The following is a 24,000-nucleotide window of genomic DNA, read 5'->3' on the forward strand; positions in this document are numbered from 1 at the left end:
CTTGTCAGATTTGCTCTAACTGCTTTGGTTTTTGAGATACTAATATAAGCCAAAAACTGAATTTTACCCCTATGTTCTATTTTTAGCCATCGAGGCCATGTTTTTTGACAAAACAGAAAATAAAACAAAACTTTTATTCTAGATACTCTAAGTATCATTCATCTTAAGTTTGGTTGGAATTGGTTCAGTAGTTTCAGAGGAGAAGATGTTTGAAAAAGTTTACACCAGACGGACGACGACAAAAGACGCCAAGTTCCTTCAGAACAGAGGGCTAAAAACTATAATGCAAGGATGTATAAATCAGGAAGTTCGTTCTTCTCCCTTTAGATTGTTGTATATATTGTCATTCCAGTGGTTTTTTCAGCATACTTTACTGTATTGGATTTGCTCATTGTTGAGGACGGTACAGTGACCTGTATATTTCATAAAATGTAAGCACTGCATTGTTTGCTGGTTTTTTTTCTTTTTCTTTTGAATTTACGATAAAAAAAATCACTTTGGGACAAAAGGCAGCTTTATTTGTTTGTCAACCACAATTGGCATAACATTATTTCTATGCAATCATATATTATTGGTAATATCTAAAAATAAGTAATTGTTTTTTCATTATGTTGCAAAAAAAGCCTAGAGGTTTAGAGGAAGGTTGAGCTCTCACAAAACAAGTTGAAACCTGCCACATTTTTGCACCTGTCCCAAGTCATGAGTCTCTGGCCTTTGTGAGTCTTGTGTGTTATCTAATTTTAGTTTATTTATATGTTTTGTCAATGAGTATGACGTCCATTTGCACTGAACTAGTACACATGTTTATTGAGGGCTGAGGACCACCTACGGGTGCAGGATTTTTTCACTGTGTTGAAGACCCATTGGAGGTCTTGGGCTGTTTTCTGCTCTATGGTCGGGTTGTTGTCTCTTTGACACATTCCCCATTTCTGTTCTCAGTTTTATTCTGTACCTTGCTTATGCTGTGTTTTCTATTCTTTTGCTTGGTTTTCTGGTGAACTTTTGACTACCGTAAGTCTTCCACATGATGTAATTTTTAATAAAACAATAAACAAGTAACAGATCAACAAGTATATTTCAATGATAACGTATTACTATCAGTTACAAAATAAATAATATTGGTAACTTTTCTGAAGGTTTTCACACATGGGTTTTGTACTTTGTTTCTAGGTAATGCTCTTGATCTACATTTTGAAATTTTCTGTTTAAAGACATATTAAATAGATGTGTATCTTTTCTGGCCAATTTAAAAAACAAAACAAAAATATATATTCCCCACTATGTTTAACAATAAATAGATATAGATGCAAAAAGAATCCCAAACTTTAAGGCGATAAACCTGATATTACAGGTATACAGATATAAATGACACACTGTTTGTTTTTAAAAAATAACAATGATCCATGAGATAGATGTTTAATTGAACATCTGTTATTCTTCAATACCCTTTGTTAGGAAATTTTTCAAATTGATACCTGCTTGTGCATGTAGTAATGCTAAAAGATGTATTTTTTAAACAAAGAGAATTTCACAACTCCAATCTGTTAAAATTAAAAATATTGTGTAAAAGTTCTATAACAGTGAAATAATTGTGTAAAATAAAAGTACAGTGAAATAATTGTGTAAAATAAAAAAAACAGTGAAACAATTTAAAACATTTTCATAATATAAAAAGCTAAATTTGTTTCTAGTAACCTCAAGCTACATTGTACTTCAGCAAAGATTTATTTCTATTTTCTTCAAATCCTGCAACATTTATGTCAAATAAAATGACAGATTTCTCTTATATATTATCAAATAAAGCTTTAAAGTCTTAATACAGAGATCCACCTTTCAGAAATGAATTCAGCAGATGATCAAACTAATTCAAGTTTCTAATACAACAGACATATTGCAATGACACATCATGAATACATCTTCATAACATACATAAATCAGAAAACTTAACATTTAAACTTTGTAGTACATAGAGCATGACTAAAAGATGCTCAAATGCAGATGTAGTAGGACATACCATGGTTATTAAGGATTTTTAATAATTACTAGTTCTTAAATAGGCCTTATCAGATAAGTTTACATTATGAGTAGAAGAAGATTTTCAGGAACAAATGTTGACAGATGTGGGTCCTTCAACCAATTAAATACTAACTAATTTCTTCAAGCCTAATTTTCAGAAATTTAAATTAACCCATAAATTGACTTATAATACTTTATGTTTTGTACAAATATTCAAAATTTTAGACTCATTGATTAACTCAAAAATCTCCAGATGAATACTAAATAATAAGTTATTGAATGAAAAACACCAGGTGATAGTGAAAGAGCTACTATGACTAAAAACCCTTTCCCAAAAATAAATAACAAGGAGGTGATATGTGCACAATGCATTTGATTATTGCTGATAAAATACTATAACAAAAGACATATACTAAACATTCAATTAAAGCAGGCATAACATGTAAGCAACATCAATCAGATGGACAATATTCTTAAAATATAAATTATCAGTTCCTGAACACACAGTAAGCAATGCCTTTGTAATTCAACACATCAAATTGAAATTTCTTTTTTTCAGAATTTTCAATGAAGTTTTCAAGTTTTTAAAATTATATTATGAAATCTATCTTAAACTTGTGCAGCAAAATCTTTCAACATTCTGCACTGCTTTACAAAAAGATTGTTTTCAAAAGAACAATGTGCTTTAAAAATAAATGTCCACCTTTCAAAATGGTTTATTCAAAAGCCAAATATTAATGCATTTGATTTTAATTAATAAATATTCCTTTAAAATATCCCTGATATGCATTTTTAAACATATGACCATATATGTTTGTTTTTTTTAAATTTCACAACTAAACAAGAGAAAATTAAATAAATACTTAGCACTACATGTATAACATATGCTATATATTCTGTTTTGGAAAAAAATCTGAAAATCTGATAGATGGCCTTTATTTATTTGGATGTTAATCAAACTAATTATTGCTTGGTGATAAAATACAATGAGAATTGATCTTAAAAACAATTAAGTAGTAACATAGTATACAACTGCAGAGGGAGTCAACCAGAATTTTTTTTTTAAATCTACTAAAATACAATATTACACAATCTCTGTCAAGTCCATTCTGCAGGCATTCTGTAGGGTGAATTTTAACTAGTGCAAAAAATGTATTACTGAACAAAACTCAAAAAAATATTTCAAATATTACACAATTATAGAAGACAGTCATTCAAATGAAGTTCTTCTTCTTTCCCATAAATTTTGTGTTACTGTTTGGTTATAAATTCTTGATGAAATATTTGAAAAGAGATTTTTCTGAGGAATGTTTTTAAACTGAATGATACTAAGGATCCCAGACTTCTAAATATTATGCTAGACTGTAAGAAAAATTGGACAATTTTATTGTGGGTTAGACAAATTTTGCCCATGTAAATTAAACAAGTTTTCAGAAAAACTGGTAATTCTCTCTGCCTAATCATGAATTTTACTGGTCTAACTGTTTTAGGTCAGTCAGATAAAGCATTGCCATTTTACTGGCCAAATGTTCTGTCTGTCCTTTCATGAATTTAATGTAGTCTGAAATTATCACTTTCCAATGTTGCAATTTCAATTTAACATTCAAAATCAGAAATGTATTCTCAATTAAACGAATCTTTCTAGTGAGCAGTTTAGACATTTACAACAAATTTACACATGACAAAAATATTCATACAAACATAGCATTTTAATACAATATTGGTTCAATTACAACTAAAACAATTATACATGGCGTAGGTTTCTATTTTGTATAAGTTTGTTTTGGCAATGATATTGTTACAGTTTTAATTAATACATTTGTTTTAAGTCCTATCATTGATGGGAAAATTACAAGCATCCTTGTGATGTTGTTTACTAATAAATAATCTTTCCTGTATTCCTGCACCATTTTAATAGACAAAGTGTGTAATGTATTAATATGTTATGTTTGAGACTCTATAAAAAGCCCATGAAATTCTATACATAAAATAACTTGTTATACTGAAATTTCTTGGTGAACTGGAGCAAGTCATTTCAATAAAAATAAAATTTCTTTGCTCATCATTGTTATACCATTCCCTTATTTTAGCAAAATTGACAAAAACATTGCATAAAAAATATTGGTTCACTATAACATATTATACACTAACATGGAATTTAAACAGCACCATGCCCTTGGTTGGATATCTTTGGATTAAGACATTTTCAACCAATCACAATGCTTTTTAATGATGCATTTCTAATTATTTCTCATTAGCTGCTTTATTTTCTTAAATATGAAATTGATATTTACCTTAGAAATAGATCTGGCATATAATTTGGACATTTTCTGAATGTTAGGACTCAAAACAGAGTTTTTTCTTCTCCTCACTATGGCAAGTTAAAGCACTAAAGGAACTATATACATCATTTATCAAATAGTTTTTAGGTTGATGTAAACACAGTACCTTATAAATATTCATAATCTTGTGTCTTAACTATATATTTTTCATTCAAACGTGAAATTTCAGAAAAAATCGAAATTTCAAAGTCATTTCAAGTAGATTTTCATTGAATCAGCTTGTCCCCTTCACAAAAAAATGTTTTCAGTATACTTATTTATCCATAAAAGAGGGTAATTTTAACACAACAAAACATGACTTATAATTTATGATGTAAATCTACTGAAAATAGGATAAACATTTACACTTAAATGTTACATAATGATATCAAATAAATTCCTTCATATTATGAATATTTATGGAGGACTGACTGTATGCAATGTCAGTCCATTTTTCAACATTAAAATTTGAATGTAAAATAGGCCTTAAATAAAATAAGACAAATTGTAAAAGATTCAATCTTCATTCAAAAGTCATACATACGTATAAAAATCATACATTCAAATGGCAATGCCTAAAGTTTTTGGAATGTTATACTGATTAAAGCCATGTAAAACATCTTATTTTTCAAGTATTTTTTAACATTCCCCTCTCCCCCATAAAACATATCCATCTATACAAATGCCCAGATGTGGTCCATTAATTTTAAAAATAAAATACTGTTGATTCATTATTATTCATTGGATATATTATATACATATCAATTTCCATGGATTTCATGAAATAGATAAACTTCAAAAATCAATGTTTAAAGAAGTACAAACATGACAAACTTTCAAACTTTTTTTTAATCAATGAAAAACTGTTCCTCATGAAAAATAAAGGAATCCACAGTCAAACACAATTTCTTCTTTAGGGTACCCTTAAAATCAATAAATATATTGCACTTAATCCTGAAGTGACCGTGGATTATTTATTATTCCAGAGAAACTGAAAGTTTTGGGTAAGTTTTGGGTAATAGTTATACTTTACAATTAGGTGTTTAACAAAGCCCAAAATTTTCTATACAGTTTTTAATAACCGATTTTTACTCAATTAATGAAAGCTAGCTGTAGTCATGGTAGTACCAAGGAAAATAAATTAACAGTATACACTAATTTCTCCTCAGTTTTCTTGGTCAATTAATAAAATATTGTCAGTGGTTATCAAATGAACATTAATGTCTCTCTCTAACCAAGAAAAAACCCAAAATTATTTTCAAATGCAAAATATGGATTTCTCACCCCTTTTCCTCCTTTACTTTCTCTCACTTTTTTAAGAACAGTACTAGTAGGACACACATTTTCCCTAAACACTTAAATTTAAACAAATTATTTTTTTCTAATTTAACATAAGGTTAAGGATTAGAGCAGCCATTACATGGATTCATTTTCCTTCTTCTTACAAAATGGTAATACAACACACCTATAATTGCTATACACAAACCATAAAACAATACACACATGTTCATATCACCTCTACTTAAACCTGACGGATATTTCAGTTTCTCTTCCACTTGATATTTACTATTTGCCAATTTTTTAGAGACAGGTAAATGATTGCCAGACAATTTAATTTTGTCTTCCAGTTTCTGTCTTTTCATCTGTCTTATATCTTTGATTTTTTCTAAGTCTTTACTTCTTTGCATCCTTTCCCACCAATCTAAATCAACTCGAGATTTTTTTACATCACTTTCAGTGTTGAAAGCAGAAGAATTTTTCACAATGTTTTCTTTATCGTACATTTTCACTATAAATTTTAAAACTTCATTTTTATCCCACTCTCGATTACTACCCTCTTTTTCAATCCCTTTTCTGCACTTTTGACAAACTCTTTCTGACGGAAACATAATCTTTGGATGTAACGGATCCTCTGATTGGTCACCATGGAGTCTTTTATTGGCTTTGTTATGAGCGTTCCATAACCACAGGACTTGGTCGGAGGCTGACGAAATCTGTCTTTTATCTGCCATTTTCAGAAAATTGTTGACACATTCTTTGCAGCCAAAGAAATATTTCATATAGTCTGTAATTGCATTGATAACTTCTGCATAGAGAAATTTTGGACCTTAAAAAAAATCAAATATAGCAGTTAATAATAAAAATAAAAGTTTGATAATGATTACTTTCATGATTTGTGAAAGTTTTAAAAAGATAAATATAATGGTTTGTTATGATTTAAATCATAAAAATTGTCTTTCAAATTGTTCTTCAGTATTAGAAAAAGTAAAGGTACCTTGCATGAAATAGTTCATAAAATTTTATAGATTAATTTTAAATATCTATATGGTCATGATGGTGAACTTTTGGAAGAGTGTCATCCCCTGTGAAGAGTGAGATAAACAAAATTAGTATATTATATTGGATGAAAATAAAAAGAAATGTTGATGATATTATCTTTCATTTACAATGTATTATTTCTGTTTGTAAAAAGAGAAATGACCATAAATATCTAAAACATAGAGAAAATCATTTTATCACTCCAGACCCCCAAATCTCTAAAGGTTGGTGGTGAATTAGGTAGAAATATCCAGATTCCCCTAAATCATTATTGTAGGAGTTAACAAACAAAAAATATACCTACAACAGACAATTTTTTTTTAATCAGAGGTCATGTTTGTAATTTCAACCATGGCCCAACTGAAATTTCACTTACTTTAATTATGTAATTCAAATTTTAAAATAACACAATAAACTCACTGTTTTTCCCAACTATGTAAGCATTAGCAGTTAGTGTATGAAACAGAGTCCACATTGAACATGGGTAACCTCTGTATCTCGGTTCACTCCCTTTACAGCCAATCCAGCTGATCTTTTCTGGTAAATATGTATCTACAGACTACAAAAAAATGAACAATCAATAATTATCTCCCCTTACAGACTACAAATAAATAAATCAACATGTAGTTATCTTCCCTTACATCTAATCCAGCTGATTTTTCTGGTAAATATGCATCAATAAATAAACAATCAGTAATTATCTCCGCTTACAGACTACAAATAAATAAATAATTATTTGTAACCTCCTCTTAATTTCAAACCACATGATCTTAGCTGGTAAATATGTATCTACATACTACACATAAATGAACAATCAGTTATTATCTCCCCTTACAGATTACAATATAACTGGTTTAATCTGGTAATTATGAATCTACTGACTACAAATAAATAAAATATCTCTAAGTCTTATTTGTTAACTTACAGAGCAAGAAGTAACATGCATATTGTGCAAATTATAACCCTTTCCTTTTTAAAAATTGACTAAACATTCCATGGGTATAACGAAAAATGTTGTCTCAAAGAAGGAACTTACACTGAACAATCAGCATTTTAAAGTTTCAATCCAATTATCATATCAATCCATAATAGAAGAGGTAAGAAATATATATGAAAAGTCACAGCTGAACAAACTTACAAGGTCTATACAGAATACTTGCTCCTTTTCATAAGTTATAAATCAAAACAATCTTATATTTACCTGTAAACTGTCTATATAATACACCCAGACTTCACCTGTAAGTCCTGACGATACAGTGTCAATCCAAGTCTTTATTCTCAGTAAAAATTTCTTCAGATACTCTTCAGCGGGGAAATACTACCAAAAAAAAACCACAAATACAATTGACTGATACAGAAAAATAAATAGATTACAAGTTCATTTGATAGAAATAAAAAATAAAAGAAGATTGTGTCCATGTGACACAGATGCCCCGCTTGTAAATATGCAGGTCAATGTAGTACTTCATACTTATTGACATTTTGTCTTCTTTGAAACTTTAAAAATGACATTTGTTTTCTGTATGTTGTCATAAAAAATTGTGTGTCTGAGTTCTCTAATTGTTCAATAACTAACAGTAATGTTAACATCAATCTGTGCTTGGTGGTAATAAACATTGCATTTATAAAAAAGTTTTATAAAATTTCATTTATGCAAATTGAAGCTACCGTGTGGAAACGGCAATTCCACTAATTGTTCATTTATAAAGGGACATAACTCAAGAACAGAAAAAGTGACATCCCCCAAATTTGGTATAAGAATTTTATGTAATTATAAGCATTATGTATTAGTTTCAGTACATTTTGCTGTGGCCATGTAAAGAGGGTGGAAACGACAAATTTTCTAAATTTTCCATTCATAAAGGGACTTAACCCATGAACAGAAAAAAAGTAACACCATCCAAATTGGTATTTGATCTGTGTTTGGTGGTAACAAGCATTATGTATAAGTTTCTGAACATTTGGTTGAGGTAAACTAATGATAGAGAACAGACACCAATTGCAGGACATACAGTCATACAGGCAAACAAACAAGGGTAAACTTTAATGTCCATGGCACTGAGCAGTGTCTTAAAAAAATTGCATTCTGCAAAAGATCTACATTTTATGATAAGAGTTTGTATCTTATAATCTCTTTTCCATTAATCTAGCAAAATCAGATAGTTACTACATAAAACAGGCTATTATTTGAACTTGGAATTATTTTTAATTATGGAATTTGCATGATTTCTTGTGTTTAAAATTTATGATAAATTTCATGTTTATTTGGTATTAAAATCTTTTGAGTGGTTAATAACACTTTCCAAACAATGTATTTTGGTTAGTATAGTATTATGCGCGGCACAGTACATTCTATCGAAAATATACTATTTTCTTTGTAATAGAAAGTGTTGTGCGCAGCACAGAACATTTCAGTACAGAATAAACATGGAATTTATTAAAAAATTCAATAACAAAGCAAATTCCATAATTAACAAGAATGTGTCCATAGTACACAGATGCCCCACTCGCACTATCATTTAACATGTTCACTGGACCGTGAAATTGGGGTCAATACTTTAATTTGGCATTAAAATTAGAAAGATCATATCATAGTTAACATGTGTACTAAGTTTCAAGTTGATTGGACTTCAACTTCTTCAAAAACTACCTTGACCAAAAACTTTAACCTGAGCTTCACACTTTCTTTTTCTTTGTTCAGTGGACCATGAAATTGGGTTCAATACTTTAATTTGACATTAAAATTAGAAAGATCATATCATAGAGAACATGTGTACTAAGTTTCAAATTGATTGGACTTCAACTTCATCAAAAACTACCTCGACCAAAAACTTTAACCTGAAGATGAACGAACGGACGAACAAACAGATGCACAGACCAGAAAACACTATCGTAGGTGGGGCATAAAAATAATTCCAAGTTCAAATAATAGCCTGTTATAATTTAAAAATACCTTTGTAAGAACTTTGATGAAATCTTTCAGAGCCTGCAAAGCCTTTCCATCAATAGATTTCTGTATAGCTATTTCTTGTCTGAAGCTGTAGGATAGAGCTGACTCTAAATCTGACATATATACAACTGTCCTAAAATACAAATCACATATTTCTTTGATGCTTTTTTTATTTGAAAGTTCATAACTACTGTAAAAGTCAATGTGTGTCATTAATAAGGATGTCCTTAAAATTGATACAATTTTAAGTTCTTGATATTGTTTATTATTGGAGTATTCTATTTGAAAATTAATTGTAGAAAAGAAAAAAGATACTAAGGTATATGTTACTTTGACATTCATTTTTAACAAAATGTATCTTTAACAAGTCTGTTATTACAAAATGTATCTAAAACAAGTCTGTTATTACAAAAGGAGTGCTTTTAATCAAAATATATGTGTGATGTTATCTGTAATAGGCATCTCCTTTTCCAACACTGTCAAAGTACCAGAATAAAGAGAACTTATCATTCTAATGTATTTTCCAATACAAATGGAGTTGGGGGAAAAAACAAACCACACAAAATGTCCATTTATAGTTAACAATTGCAACTATAATGACTGCTGTGGATTCAATTGTTTTCGTGGGTACCAACTTCCGTGGATTTAACAAAACTTTCGTTGATATTTGATTTCGTGGTTCTGTCAAAGTCTGCATACAAGTACATGGAAAATTTGTAATTCCCTAAACATTTAAATTTGTGGATCACTTGTACCAACAAAATCAACAAAAATTGGTATCCAATGAAAAATAATGAATCCACAGTATTTTAAATTCATAAAATTTTGTGAGGTTTTCAAATTGCATTATCAGTACTTGTATACAGCATTTGCTGAAGCTGCAATGATGAACCATTTAATTTTTGACTCCCTTGTTCAAAAATCACAATCATAAATGTAGGCAAATTTTAGAATTTACAGTATTGTGGAATGGTGTTAATCAGTGAAAAAAGTCTTACCCATTAGTAATTGCCTTTGTTTGCATCTTAACAGTATGTTCTGCAATCTTAGGACCTTCTAGTTTCTCTGCATTATTATCATGGTCAACACCTATAAGCTTTTTAATAATCTCTACAATGGTTTCACGGTCATCAACTCCTCTATTAAAGTAGAACAATTTCTTTATATCAATACTGTAGATTCTCATTCATGCATCAGATCTTGCAACTGTCTCTAATTATAGAGAACTTGCAAATTACAATGTTTGCGCAAATCTTAGCCTGGTTTATATCTACATATTATATATATACATGCTTTGATTGATCAGTTCTAGATAACATATCGATGACTGCAAATTTTAAATAAAGCAATCAATTTGAAAAGTTGTTTTGATATTAACTTTAATGATTTCTTTTTATCTTAATATTAGCTGTTAACAAATAAAAATTGACAGGTTGCTGTATTTTCTAAGGTAACTTAAAATATGCAACTTCAATATATAGTTTGGTTGATTTAATTTTTTTGTTCTTTTTGGAAAACAAAGATAAGTGTTTATGTTCTTTTTTCTTTCAATCTACGTTTTTTAAATCAACCGATCATACATGTTTTGTTTTGTTATTGAAATTCGCAGTACTCATCATCATGATCATTAACCATTAAATCTTTTAAAAAAATTGATGAATTGATGCCTCTTACATTGTTCCTTTTCCAGCACATTTCCGATGTCACAATTAATTCTAATATGTTAGTGTGTCACAGTAAGAGGTGAGTATTCTTGAAATGACATCATTTGGTTGATCTTGGACTAGAACTGGGCCTATAGTCTATACAAAAAGAAGAATGTCCATAGCATCATAACTGGGCTGTTGGCACTGTTATCAATATTGACTTACTTGGCTATATGTTCAAACCTTCCATCACCATGGAGTAAGAATAATGATGGTAAATGTGTCACTCCAAACTTTACAATGTTTTGATTGGTAACTGTCCTTATCAACAAATGTTGATACTGGCATAAATCTAGAATTACCTGTAAACATATAATAGACAAATTTAAATCTATAATTTAGATGAGATTTAATACTATTATTCTGGGTAAAATCAGTTCCAGGTTAACAGAAAAAAATAAATTAAAAAGTGGTTTCTGACAATCAAAACTAAATGACATGAAATACTGTAAACCAACTTATTTTCGCGGATACTTTATTTCGCGTTTTACCCTTTCTAGTCTATTTCACGGCTATTAAATTTCTCGATTTTCTAATTTCTGGATATAGTTTAATAAGGAAAGACCGAAGTTTTACATATCTCAACGATTTATATTCACGTTATTTTTCTACTCGCAAAAGTGGCGAAAAATAAATCGTTCGCGAAAATAAGTTGGTTTACAGTAGCCCTATTAAAAACAACAAAAATTTAATCCTATCTATCCAGCAACTCATTTAAAAAATCTATGCTACAATAGATATTTTTTTTATTATTTTTTATAAATATATGACCAATGATAAAGTTCTATGCTTTGATACATTAAAGCTAAAGAATTATTACCTGTCTTCCAATATAAGACTCTTCATGTTCAAACAGTAAAATGACATGTTTATGTATATCTTTAGATTCTTCCCAAATCTGCTCTACAGTACTGAAAAATATTAAATTAATATCATGAGCCATTTCATTTCAAGTTTTATCACACATTTCCATAAATAGAAAATAACAAATAATGCTTATTATAGAGAGATGTGAACTTAGGATCCATACATCCCTTCAAAATGACATTCATGTACCAAAATTTAATGCAAACTCTTTTAAAAAATAATCAATGCTTCATTTTAAAATCATTTCTTAAACCTTCACATTTATTTGACACCCCGAAACCATAATGATATATATGTTGCAATTGTTTGCACCTGTCTTAAGTCAGGAATCTAATGTTCAGTGGTTGTCGTCTGTTCATGTGGTTCATAAGTGTTTCTTGTTTCTAGTTTTTTATATAGATTAGGCCATTGGTTTTCCCATTTGAATGATTTTATATGAGTAATCATAGCCCTACATAGCTTATTGTTTGGTGTGAGCCTAAGCTCCCTGTTGAAAACCGTAACTTGACCTTTATTGGTTTACTTTTATAAATTGTGACTTGGATGGAGATTTGTCTCATTGGAACTCATACCACATCTTCCTATATCTATACACAGAGATTACCTCAGTATTGTTTAATGTCTCATCAATTTTTTTTTTTATATCCTGGATACGAATGTAAACAAATTACAATGCTGAATCATCCTTTACATTCTGAATGGTCAGAAAACTAGAGGCTCTAAAGAGCCTGTGTCGCTCACCTTGGTCTATGTGAATATTAAACAAAGGAAGCAGATGGATTCATGACAAAATTGTGTTTTGGTGATGGTGATGTGTTTGTAAATCTTACTTTACTAAACAGTCTTGCTGCTTAGAATTATCTCTATCTATAATGAACTTGGCCCAGTAGTTTCAGTGGAAAATGTTAATAAAAATTTACAAATTTTATGAAAATTGTTAAAAATTGACTATAAAGGACAATTACTCCTTAGTGGGTCAATTGACCATTTTCAGATTTGCTCTAATTGCTTTGTTTTTTGAGTTATAAGCCAAAAACTGCATTTTACCCCCATATTCTATTTTTAGCCGTGGCGGCCATCTTGGTTGGTTGACCGGGTCACGCCACATATTTTTTAAACTAGATACCCAAAAGATGATTGTGGCCAAGTTTGGATTTATTTGGCCAAGTAGTTTCAGGGGAGAAGATTTTTGTAAAAGATAACTAAGATTTACGAAAAATTGTTAAAAATTGACTATAAAGGGCAATAACTCCTAAAGGGGTCAACTGACCATTTCGGTCATGTTGACTTATTTGTAAATCTTACTTTGCTGAACATAATTGCTGTTTACAGTTTATCTCTATCTATAATAATATTCAAGATAATAACCAAAAACATCAAAATTTCCTCAAAATTACTAATTCAGGGGCAGCAACCCAACAACGGGTTGTCCGATTCGTCTGAAAATTTCAGGGCAGATAGATCTTGACCTGATAAACATTTTTACCCCATGTCAGATTTCCACTAAATGCTTTGGTTTTTGAGTTATAAGCCAAAAATTGCATTTTACCCCTATGTTCTATTTTTAGCCGTGGCGGCCATCTTGGTTGGTTGACCGGGTCACGCCACATATTTTTTAAACTAGATACCCCAAAGATAATTGTGGCCAAGATTGGATTAATTTGGCCAAGTAGTTTCAGAGGAGAAGATTTTTGTAAAAGATAACTAAGATTTACGAAAAATGGTAAAAAATTGACTATAAAGGGCAATAACTCCTAAAGGGGTCAACTGACCATTTCGGTCATGTTGACTTATTTGTAAATCTTACTTTGCTGAACATAATTGCTGTTTACAGTTTATCTCTATCTATAATAATATTCAAGATAATAACCAAAAACAGCAAAATTTCCTCAAAATTACAAATTCAGGGGCAGCAACCCAACAACGGATTGTCTGATTCGTCTGAAAATTTCAGGGCAGATAGATCTTGACCTGATAAACATTTTTACCCCATGTCAGATTTCCTCTAAATGCTTTGGTTTTTGAGTTATAAGCCAAAAACTGCATTTTACCCCTATGTTCTATTTTTAGCCGTGGCGGCCATCTTGGTTGGTTGACCGGGTCACGCCACACATTTTTTAAACTAGATACCCCAATGATGATTGTGGCAAAGTTTGGTTCAATTTGGCCCAGTAGTTTCAGAGGAGAAGATTTTTGTAAAAGTTAACGACGACGGACGACGGACGCCGGACGACGGACGACGACGGACGCCGGACGCAAAGTGATGGGAAAAGCTCACTTGGCCCTTCGGGCCAGGTGAGCTAAAAACATGTAAAAATGTGAAAACTGTCATCAATCATTTAAGGCTGAATGGTGACATCTAGCAATGTATAGATTAATTGTCGTTTGCTTTACATCCAGTCCCTAAATTTTAGGTGGCAATTTCCTTTTTAACTCATATTGTTTTACTTCTGTCTGATGATTAACAAAGAAAATTGATAACTGTAGATATTAGAATTCCAGTGGAATTTTAATTACCCTTGCATTCTGCTGCAGTGTATTTGGTATATATTTTTTGTACTTGTATATATTCATGAGGGTTTTATAACAGAGAAGAAAGATTAGGAATGGATTTGTATCTCAGGTAATATGTTGGAATAAACCAGGTTTAATGGAAGCAAACATCTTACTTGTCTGACAGTTTTTCTATATTCTATCAGCTGAAATTATCCAGAAAAAAAAGAATAATAAGGTGCACATGTATTCTTAAAACATGGAAAGAATGCAAAGTATATGTTTAATCTACTGACATTTCTATATATTTATATTTATTTATGCCTTTTAAGTATGATGATCATGATGATCAGCATTGTTCATAGAAGTATCACAAGTGTTGTCACACATGGAGCAGGATTTGCCAACTCTTTAAGATCATGTAATATGATTGCCAATTTTGACTGTTATGTCTAATTTCCTGGTTATCATTAGTGTTGGTCTTTTCATTGTCTTGTTTATTGGCATGGATTGTACATTTTTCTTGATTTACATGTTTTGAATAACCCCTTGGTACATGTATTTTTTTCTCTTCTACGCTAGATGGCTATTTTACCTGAGAGGCTGTAATGCTGGCCATGACTGAGGTTTACTGTCCCCTACAAACTGACCTACATAGTTTATAACCCGTCTACCAATGGAATCAGTATCCTGATCGTGGATTGCCTCTCCTCTGTAGGCTTCATCAGCATGAGGTGGGAAAAACTGAAACAATACAAATAGTATACAATAGTTTGTCAATGGTTTGGCTTAGAGAAGTTCTTAGTATCTCTGTGTTGCATTCTCACAAATAGAATTTAGACATTGCTATTAGCATGATTAGTGACTGATGTCAAAATACATCAATGTTCATTGTAATTGTAACAGTAGGTTTAAAGGTTTACACACCCAAATCATCTGATCATTGGAAATAAAGCTGTTCCTATTACATGCAGTATATCAGGAACTGTAAATTAAGTTATGTTTTTTTACCAATTAAAAGATATATATGGATTTCAGATCTCTTGTTTTCTGTATCTTTTGTTTTTGTTTTTGTTTTGTGTTGTTGAGTTGTAAACTGTTACAAATAAATGTTCACTTCCACACATTCTTTCATTTAAATCCTAATTGCCATAATCATGATAATAGTAACAAACCTTAACTAACCAGATGCTCCACCGGCCCCAGCTTTATACGACCGCAGATGTTGAACCCTGAACAGTTGGGGCAAGTATGGGCACAACATTTAAGCTTGATACAGCTCTGAATTTGGATTGTGATTAAATAGTTGACACAACATAGGTTTCTGACACAGAATGAATGTGGTATAAGAACTTAAACTTAAAAACTTAAAATTTTTAAATTGGACATTTACCTACATGTATTATGGCCCAATATCCAAAATCTAAATACATGGTTAGATACTGCATATCATAGAACCCCAAGAATTCAATTTTTGATGAATTCAAATAATGTTAAATTTTAGACCCTTTAAACTTCAATGTGGACCAATTTGATAACCAGGCCCTAATATTAAAAATCTAAATACATGGTTAGATTCAGCATATAAAGAACCCCATATATTCAATTTTTGTTGTAATCAAACAAGGTTTAATTTTTTTAAATATAACTAGGTTTAATTTTTTACCCTTTGGACCTTAATGTAGACCAATTTGAAAACAGGACCAAAAATTAAGAATCTAAAAAAACATGATAAATGGTTAGATTTGGCATATCAAAGAACACAAATAATTCATTTTTGATGAAATCAAACTAAGTTTAATTGTGGACCCTTTTGGCCCCTAATTCCTAAACTGTTGGGACAAAAACTCCCAAAATCAATCCCAACCTTCCTTTTGTGGTCATAAACCTTGTGTTAAAGTTTTATAGATTTCTATTGACTTATACTAAAGTTAATGTGCAAAAACCAGGAAAATGCTTATTTTGGACCTTTTTTGGCCACTAATTCCTAAACTGTTGGGACCAAAACTCCCAAAATCAAATCCAACTTTTCTTTTATGGTCATAAACATGGTGTTTAAATTTCATAGATTTCTATTTACTCATACTTAGAGTATGAAAACCAAATGTTTTAAGACGACAACAACGACGCCAATGTCATACCAATGTACGACAAAAAAAAAATCAATTTTTGCAGTCGTATAATGATAAGGGATGTCAACTCAGTGGAGATTTTCTTATAAAGTATTAGTTGAATTTATTGAGTGATACTTGAGTACTCGCACAGAAAAACATATTCAAAACAGAAGCACAAAAGTATACCAATTTTTATTATGGTCTGTTGTCTTATGAACTTAAAACCCTCAATATGATATCATATTTATTTCTGAATTATAATTTCCATAAAAAGGATAAAATCACAGATCAATTTCAAGAAATATATTCCAAAAATGTTTAGCATGAAACAAAAGCCTTATAACATTTGTAAGTGTTGGTATTGATTTTTGTAGAATCAGAATGTAAACAATGGTATCTATAACATCCTTTACAAAGTTCTGTGATATTGATTCCAAATATAAGAGATGATTTCAAGAATAAGAAAATAAGATAAAATCATATAAAATCGTATCAATCTTTTTTTTAAGATTTGTGTTGGCCTATTCTTCTGTCAGAGGTATGAAGTGTTCATGGAGACTGGTGAAAATTATATCAAAATCCCTGGAACACACATAAAATCAAGACCTTAAAATGGTCCAATAGAAAAAAATGGAGCACCATTCTAAATATTTTATAAATTAAAATCGAGCTTAACTTTGTTTTATTGATTTAAAAGCTAGTTATTCATAATGTGTGAAAAATAGACCGGAATCTGATAATTTAAAGTGTGTTTGAATGCCAGATTAGATAATTTTCTATCAAATGTATTCTGTTACCAAAGCCACTTATAGTTTCAATCATAGTTGAAAAGTAAATCAGAACACTAAACATTTGCTGAAGGTTAATATTGCATCACTCTGGAATGGGACAGAACATTTTTAAAAGCAAAAGTCTTTTACCATTGTTTACCATATTCAGATATTATTATCAAACATAGAAACAAAATAAAGTGACCAAAACATACTCAATCAGTGTGCAATATGTTATAACTTCACTACAGCATGTACAGTACATGTATGTTTTTTTTTGTTTTTTTTTTAATGTTTTCCACTGTTTATCATGTTTATTAACAGTATACAATAAACATTTATTTTTGGTCAGAATATTCGATTAGTAATTCATATTTCTAACTTCATGACAAGTACAACAACTGAACACAAAGGACAGATGTTGCATATATTTTTTTATCACGTACCAAGTTTTAATTGATTTGCATACATTTCCATTAATTAAAATTTGACAAGTCAGCAGGTAAAAATGACAGGTGATTGATCATTGGATACTCCACGACCTCACACTAGTTCATTAAAAAAAAAGATAAAAACTTACACTAGTAAATAACAGTTCATACAGCAGTCATCCTACATGTATGGTACAAATCTTTCATTATTTCAGTATTTAAACATGTATGTTAAACGAATGTACGCTTTTTAGTTGCCTGACCAAAGACAGGAACCATGTTAGGGGTTATCCTATGTCATTTCTTCATGTTTTCTTTTATTCAAGAAATTGATGTTGATTGTAGATTTTTTTTTAATTTGATATAGTGTGTAGATGTCTGTCTATTGTTGATGACTGTGTGTTGCCCCCTAAATGTTCTTTGTTTGTTGTTGCAATGTGTTACATGTACATAAGACACCAAATCTCCTTTTATCAAAAATAATATTTAAAGTTTATGATACATACAATATTGACTGATCATCTTTAAAGAGCTTCAGTATTTTTAAAATTGCTGGGTCATCTGCTTGTACATGTATGTCATACGTTGTACAGTTGTATGTCATAAGTTTACAGGCTAACATGGCCAACATGAATACTTTGTAATCTTGCAAGTATTAAGTTCTACGGGCTACATGAATACCTGGTTATTTTGTATGATATAAGTTCTATAGCACAACATAAATACTTGGTTATCTTGTATGTCATACGTTTTTAAAGGACAACATGAATACTTTGTAATTTGTATGTCATAAGTTCTACATGACAACATAAATACTTACAATTATTGCTGGGTAACCTTGTATGTCATAATTTCTACATAGTGGTATGTTATTATTCTGTGAACAATCAACTGCTCCAATTGAAATTACTTTCTGCCATCCTGAAATTAATATATATAGCATTATTATAGGGTGAATATAATTCTTGACTGAAGAAAAATTACCAATATTTAGCTATTACAGGTTTTATTTTCATTATATTCAGGCTGTCACCACAACACAATAGCCATGATAACATGAGACTGTAATAGGTTTACATTTCAAACTAGTTTTAAATATGTTTCTTCCTATTTCCTGTCAATATGCAGGAAATTCACATCTTTTTGGTGTGACATTCATGTCCCCTGTTAAAATGGACATAGCAACTCTATCTCAAGGTAAACACCCTGCATGTTAGCACCTGTCCTACATTTTATACATGAAAGTTAGGAACCTGTTGTTTGGTGATCTTGGTGGTTGTCATTTGTTGATGTGGTTCATAATTTTTTAAGTGTTTCTTGTTTCTTTGCTTTTTATATAGATAAGACCATTGGTTTTCCTGTGTGAATGGTTTTACAAGTACATGAACACTATTCATTGTTAAGGCCCATTATACATTGAAGCTTGTTGTTCAGTGTGAGCCAAGGCTTCGTGTTTTTACAAATTGCAACTTGGATAAAGAGTTGTCTCATTGGCACTTATACCTATCTTCTTTTATCTACATGTACATCATGTACATGTAGCGGTATATAAGCAACGTGTGACAATAACAAAATATAATTACATTGTTAGGCAGCAACCATTTGATTTTCTGGATGGGGCTATGGATTGTTTTGGGGAAAAAAAGTTTGTTTCCAGTTTTTGGAGACAAAAATTATTTGTTCTTGACCCTGAGAAAAAAAAATGTTTGTTTCACCCTCAGCTGCCACTATATGTAATGCTAAAACTGAAAGAAAAAAATTGTTTTGGACTAGTATCGAACCAAAAGCGAAAATAAAAGGATGTCTGGAAAAAAATTCCATAGCCCCCCCTAGAAAAACAAAAGGTTGCAGCCTTACATAGGATTGTATACATGTATGTGAAGATTTGAAGTTTGTACTGAATATATCTATCAGTTCCATAAGACATCAATCATCTGGACAGATCAAGGGAAAAGTATGAGAAAGTATAGTACAACAAAATATAATGTCCAACAGTTAACCTTCATGACCTTATTTCTATAAAGAGAACAAGGTTCATGCATAAATAAATAATGATTGACAATATTGTTTTCTTACTGATCCATTATAATATTGTGAATTCAGACAAAAACATGTATTGACTATTGTGAGGTTTTTATTAATGCATATAATAAAGATAGATTTTATGTGACTAGGTGATGATCCCAATACAATACTAAGATTTTCCTTTTTAGTTTCAGACATACAGTTTTTATTGAAATTGATATACATGTACACCATGTACATAGTAATCAATCTCAATTTTTTTCCATCCTTCAAATATTGCAATTATTCTGAATTTACAGTATATATTTTTTAAATAATGAATTAAAGAAAAAAAGACATCTTTAAAATATTTTTTTCAAATACATATATACATGTCAATGCATGTCATGTGTATGTATAAACATGATAAAAAAAATAGTTTGCCGCCAGTAAAATTATTATTTCACCCATAAAACATATCCAGTTTTGTACATATACATTTCTACATGTTATAATAATTTCGTTTGGTATGCAGTTAACTCTGAATTTTAGCCATTCAAACGTGTAACTGTTAAACATCAGGAACATACATGTACATGTACAAAATTGTACATGTATGCATTTTTGCATAATTTTACTTCAGTTCTCTAAGTGACATGCAAAAGGAAAAATGTGTTACTACATTATTTGCATATTAATCATGTTAATCATTGTTAATTTAGCTGATTGCATCTTTTTTCAACAATAACAAGAATGTGTCCAAAGTACACGGATGCCCCACTAGCACTATCATTTTGCATGTTCAATGGACCGTGAAATTTGGTAAAAATCTAATTTGGCATTAAAATTAAAAAGATCATACCATAGGAGACATGTGTACTAACTTTCAAGTTGATTATATAATATACATATTTAGACTTCAACTTCATCAAAAACTACTTAGACCAAAAACTTTAACCTGAAACTCCCATTTTCATTTTCTATGTTCAGTGGAGCGTGAAATTAGGGTCAAAAGTCTAATTTGGCTTTTAAATTAGAAAGATCATATCGTAAGCATCAAGTGTACTAAGATTCAAATTGATTGGACTTCAGCTTAATCAAAAACTACCTTGACCAAAAACTTTAAACTGAATATGCTGAAGCGGGACAAACAGACCAAACCCACAGACCAGAAAACATAATTGCCTCTCTACTATCTTAGGTGGGACATAATAAAAATTATGATTATATATTGATTCCTGATTTACATGTTTGTGAAATGTGTTGTACATGTACATGTACTTTTATGTACTTTTGTATTGTCAGCAAATTAACCATTTGTTAAAAGGCAGCCAAATTCCATCAGGAAGCTTCAAGGTTAAACATGTTGAAGTGAGAAACTCAAATTGCATCATTAGCATGATTAGAGTCAGATGTACATGTATTGGGGACGAAATAAATGGAGGTGAAAATTGTTATTATTAAGACCATTTTTCTTTGCATAATTGGCTTACATGTACATTTACATTGTATTTGTTATTTTTTTTAATTACAATGTATTGGGTGCCACCCTTCGGCCACACATCTTTTAACTTAAATTCATTCTTTATATACATTGTATATCATTGTATATAATATACCCAATTCTTTCCTTTAATTTGAAATCAAAATTTTAATGGTTGACAGGCCTCAGGCCTAGGCGGTCTCTGGTATATTGTATTGCAGCAACTACATTTTGTAATACATGTATATATTCCCTTCGATTTGCATAGTCTGTCTGTCATGATACATGTAGTAGAATATAGTGGATTACAATGTATTTATCTTTATTGATATTTGGTAACAGAATAATTCTTTTCAGCCAATCTACATGATCTATGTACATGATGTACATGTACATGTAGTAAACATTGTAACTGAGACTACTAGTCTATCATTGACTAACATGTGTTGTTTTTTATTATTAATCCATCAAAAACAAGTATTACAACAATCAGTGAGATTTATTTTTACATTTTGTTGTATAGAATGTATGCATTGAACAATCAATTCTTCAAAACATGCCATCAACTTTTATACATGTACTTCCATACTTTTAGATGTTTCATAAATTTCAAGAAAATTTCTTTTCTTTTAACCATCTCAATTCTGTTAATTTCTGTATTAAGGTATCATGGATTCCATCTGGACTGGTGATGGTGTATTCCACATTTGGTCGTACTAGCATGTGACTAGTGTTTTGTACACATCCCCTTTTACTTTGGTTGATCCTATATGTGGGTTTCTTTAAAGGAATACAATTGTTATATTTGCTTTATTACAAATGAACATAACATGCATGATATGTATCATTATACAATGATATAAATGGTCCATTGCAAAATGTTGCAATTGATTATCAATGGAAATGGACATGATACATACGTACATTTTTAATAAAGCGAATGTAACAATTGGATTCCTTAAAAGAAACCCAATTATAGGATCAACCACAGTAAACCCCTGTATACAACTGAATAGGGCTCTTCACAGTTTGTTCAGCGATATGGGATAGGGCCATTAGGGGCAAGATTATCACAATGGTGGGAAAAATGGTGTGAAAAAATCAGGAAAACTTCATTAAAATAGAGCAGTTGCTTGGTAACATGTACATGTATAGGATTTTCACCTCTTTTAAAAAAATCTGCCCCTTATCCAATATGCAGGCCAAACTAACTCAATAACTGAATGAACTGTGAAGAGCCTTATTGTAAAAAGTCAGGTGATGACAGACCACAATACACCTTCATGACCTTATCGCTTTTCCTGGCTGACCTGAGAATTGGTCCGGCTTTAACTATTGACGTCACACAACAATCACTTTTCCAATGTGGCATCAGAAATTTTGTATTATGACGTCAATTGTTGAAGCAGGACAGATTCTCTGGTCAGCTGGGAATCAGGGCGAACACAACCAAAAGCCAAGAAAAAAATGAAATCAGGATGAACAGACCCAATACCCAAAAATGTGTCCTTTTTTCTTAGTAAATAACTGAAAAATTACGCCAAATGTCAACATCAGTAGACAATGGTAATCAAACCTTTTGTATTAGTGGCAAATTCTTTCCACTTAGGAGCAAAATTTATACAATGGCCACACCAGCTGTTGTAAAATTCAATTATCCATGCGTTTTCTGAACCAAGCACCGCCGGGTAGAACGAATCGTTTGTTAAAATAACGACATCATCGATGGATTTATAAAGTCCTTCATCTCCTAAACATATTGTAAATTCTAAAGTGAGTAAAATCCACAGGAAAACAGACATATTGTCGTCATTGCTTTTCAACGTTGTATGAAAAGGTTTGATTGATTGCAAATTATCTGCACGTCAGCCACAATAAATCTTCCGAATTTTCATTTTTTGACAACAAATTTCCGAATGGATTTAAAATGTCCAAGTACCGAAAGATAACTCTTAACCATAAATAACAAAGCGTCAAAACGTACATGTACAATCTCGTCTCACAACCAACTCGGCCATAAAAAGATCGGCCTTTCAAACTTGGTTTGTAACTAAATCGACATATCAAACTCGGCTCCTAAAAACTGACACTATTAGAGGATATAGAATAATTTAAAGAAAGAATAAAATTAAAGGACTTATTTTAATCTACTGACCTTAAAAAATAATTTGTGCAAGACTACAGAATGCACCAAAGGCAATGCACCGTTCTGTAACACGCCAAGTGTAACATATTTTGAGGTTGTTGATTGTTACTTTTTATTTCAAAAGGACGCTTGTTTGGAATCCTCGGGTTTTATCCATTTTTATACCCTATTTTTTTTCCCCACAGACCCCCGTTTTCCTTCTCATAAACTCTTTTACATATAATTTATAAGCCAACTGTAAATTTAAAGTCTCAATATACAATCTATGTTATTTTTTTAATAGTTTTTTTAGGAACTTAAACTCAATCATAAAGCTATGAACAATCAAGAGAGAACACTTTCTCGCCAAAATTTCAATGTCTAATATCTTATATGTCTAA

The 24,000-nt window shown here is 30.6% G+C and overlaps 1 protein-coding gene across 1 annotated transcript; it reads right to left on the reverse strand.

Annotated features, from left to right (window-relative positions):
* Window positions 1-1,265: 1,265 nt before the first annotated feature.
* Window positions 1,266-23,397, reverse strand: LOC134707942 (sulfhydryl oxidase 1-like). The gene is made up of 10 exons (XM_063568113.1): window positions 23,051-23,397; window positions 18,808-18,908; window positions 15,268-15,416; window positions 12,133-12,223; window positions 11,478-11,614; window positions 10,605-10,745; window positions 9,610-9,739; window positions 7,858-7,974; window positions 7,077-7,215; window positions 1,266-6,444 (listed from the first exon to the last, which is right to left on the reverse strand). The coding sequence occupies exons 1-10, from the start codon at window positions 23,274-23,276 to the stop codon at window positions 5,735-5,737; spliced, it is 1,941 nt and encodes a 646-aa protein (XP_063424183.1). The 5' UTR covers window positions 23,277-23,397; the 3' UTR covers window positions 1,266-5,734.
* Between the last annotated feature and the right edge of the window lie 603 nt (window positions 23,398-24,000).

This window comes from Mytilus trossulus, chromosome 2 (assembly GCF_036588685.1).
Source record: "Mytilus trossulus isolate FHL-02 chromosome 2, PNRI_Mtr1.1.1.hap1, whole genome shotgun sequence".
Taxonomy (NCBI): domain Eukaryota; kingdom Metazoa; phylum Mollusca; class Bivalvia; order Mytilida; family Mytilidae; genus Mytilus; species Mytilus trossulus.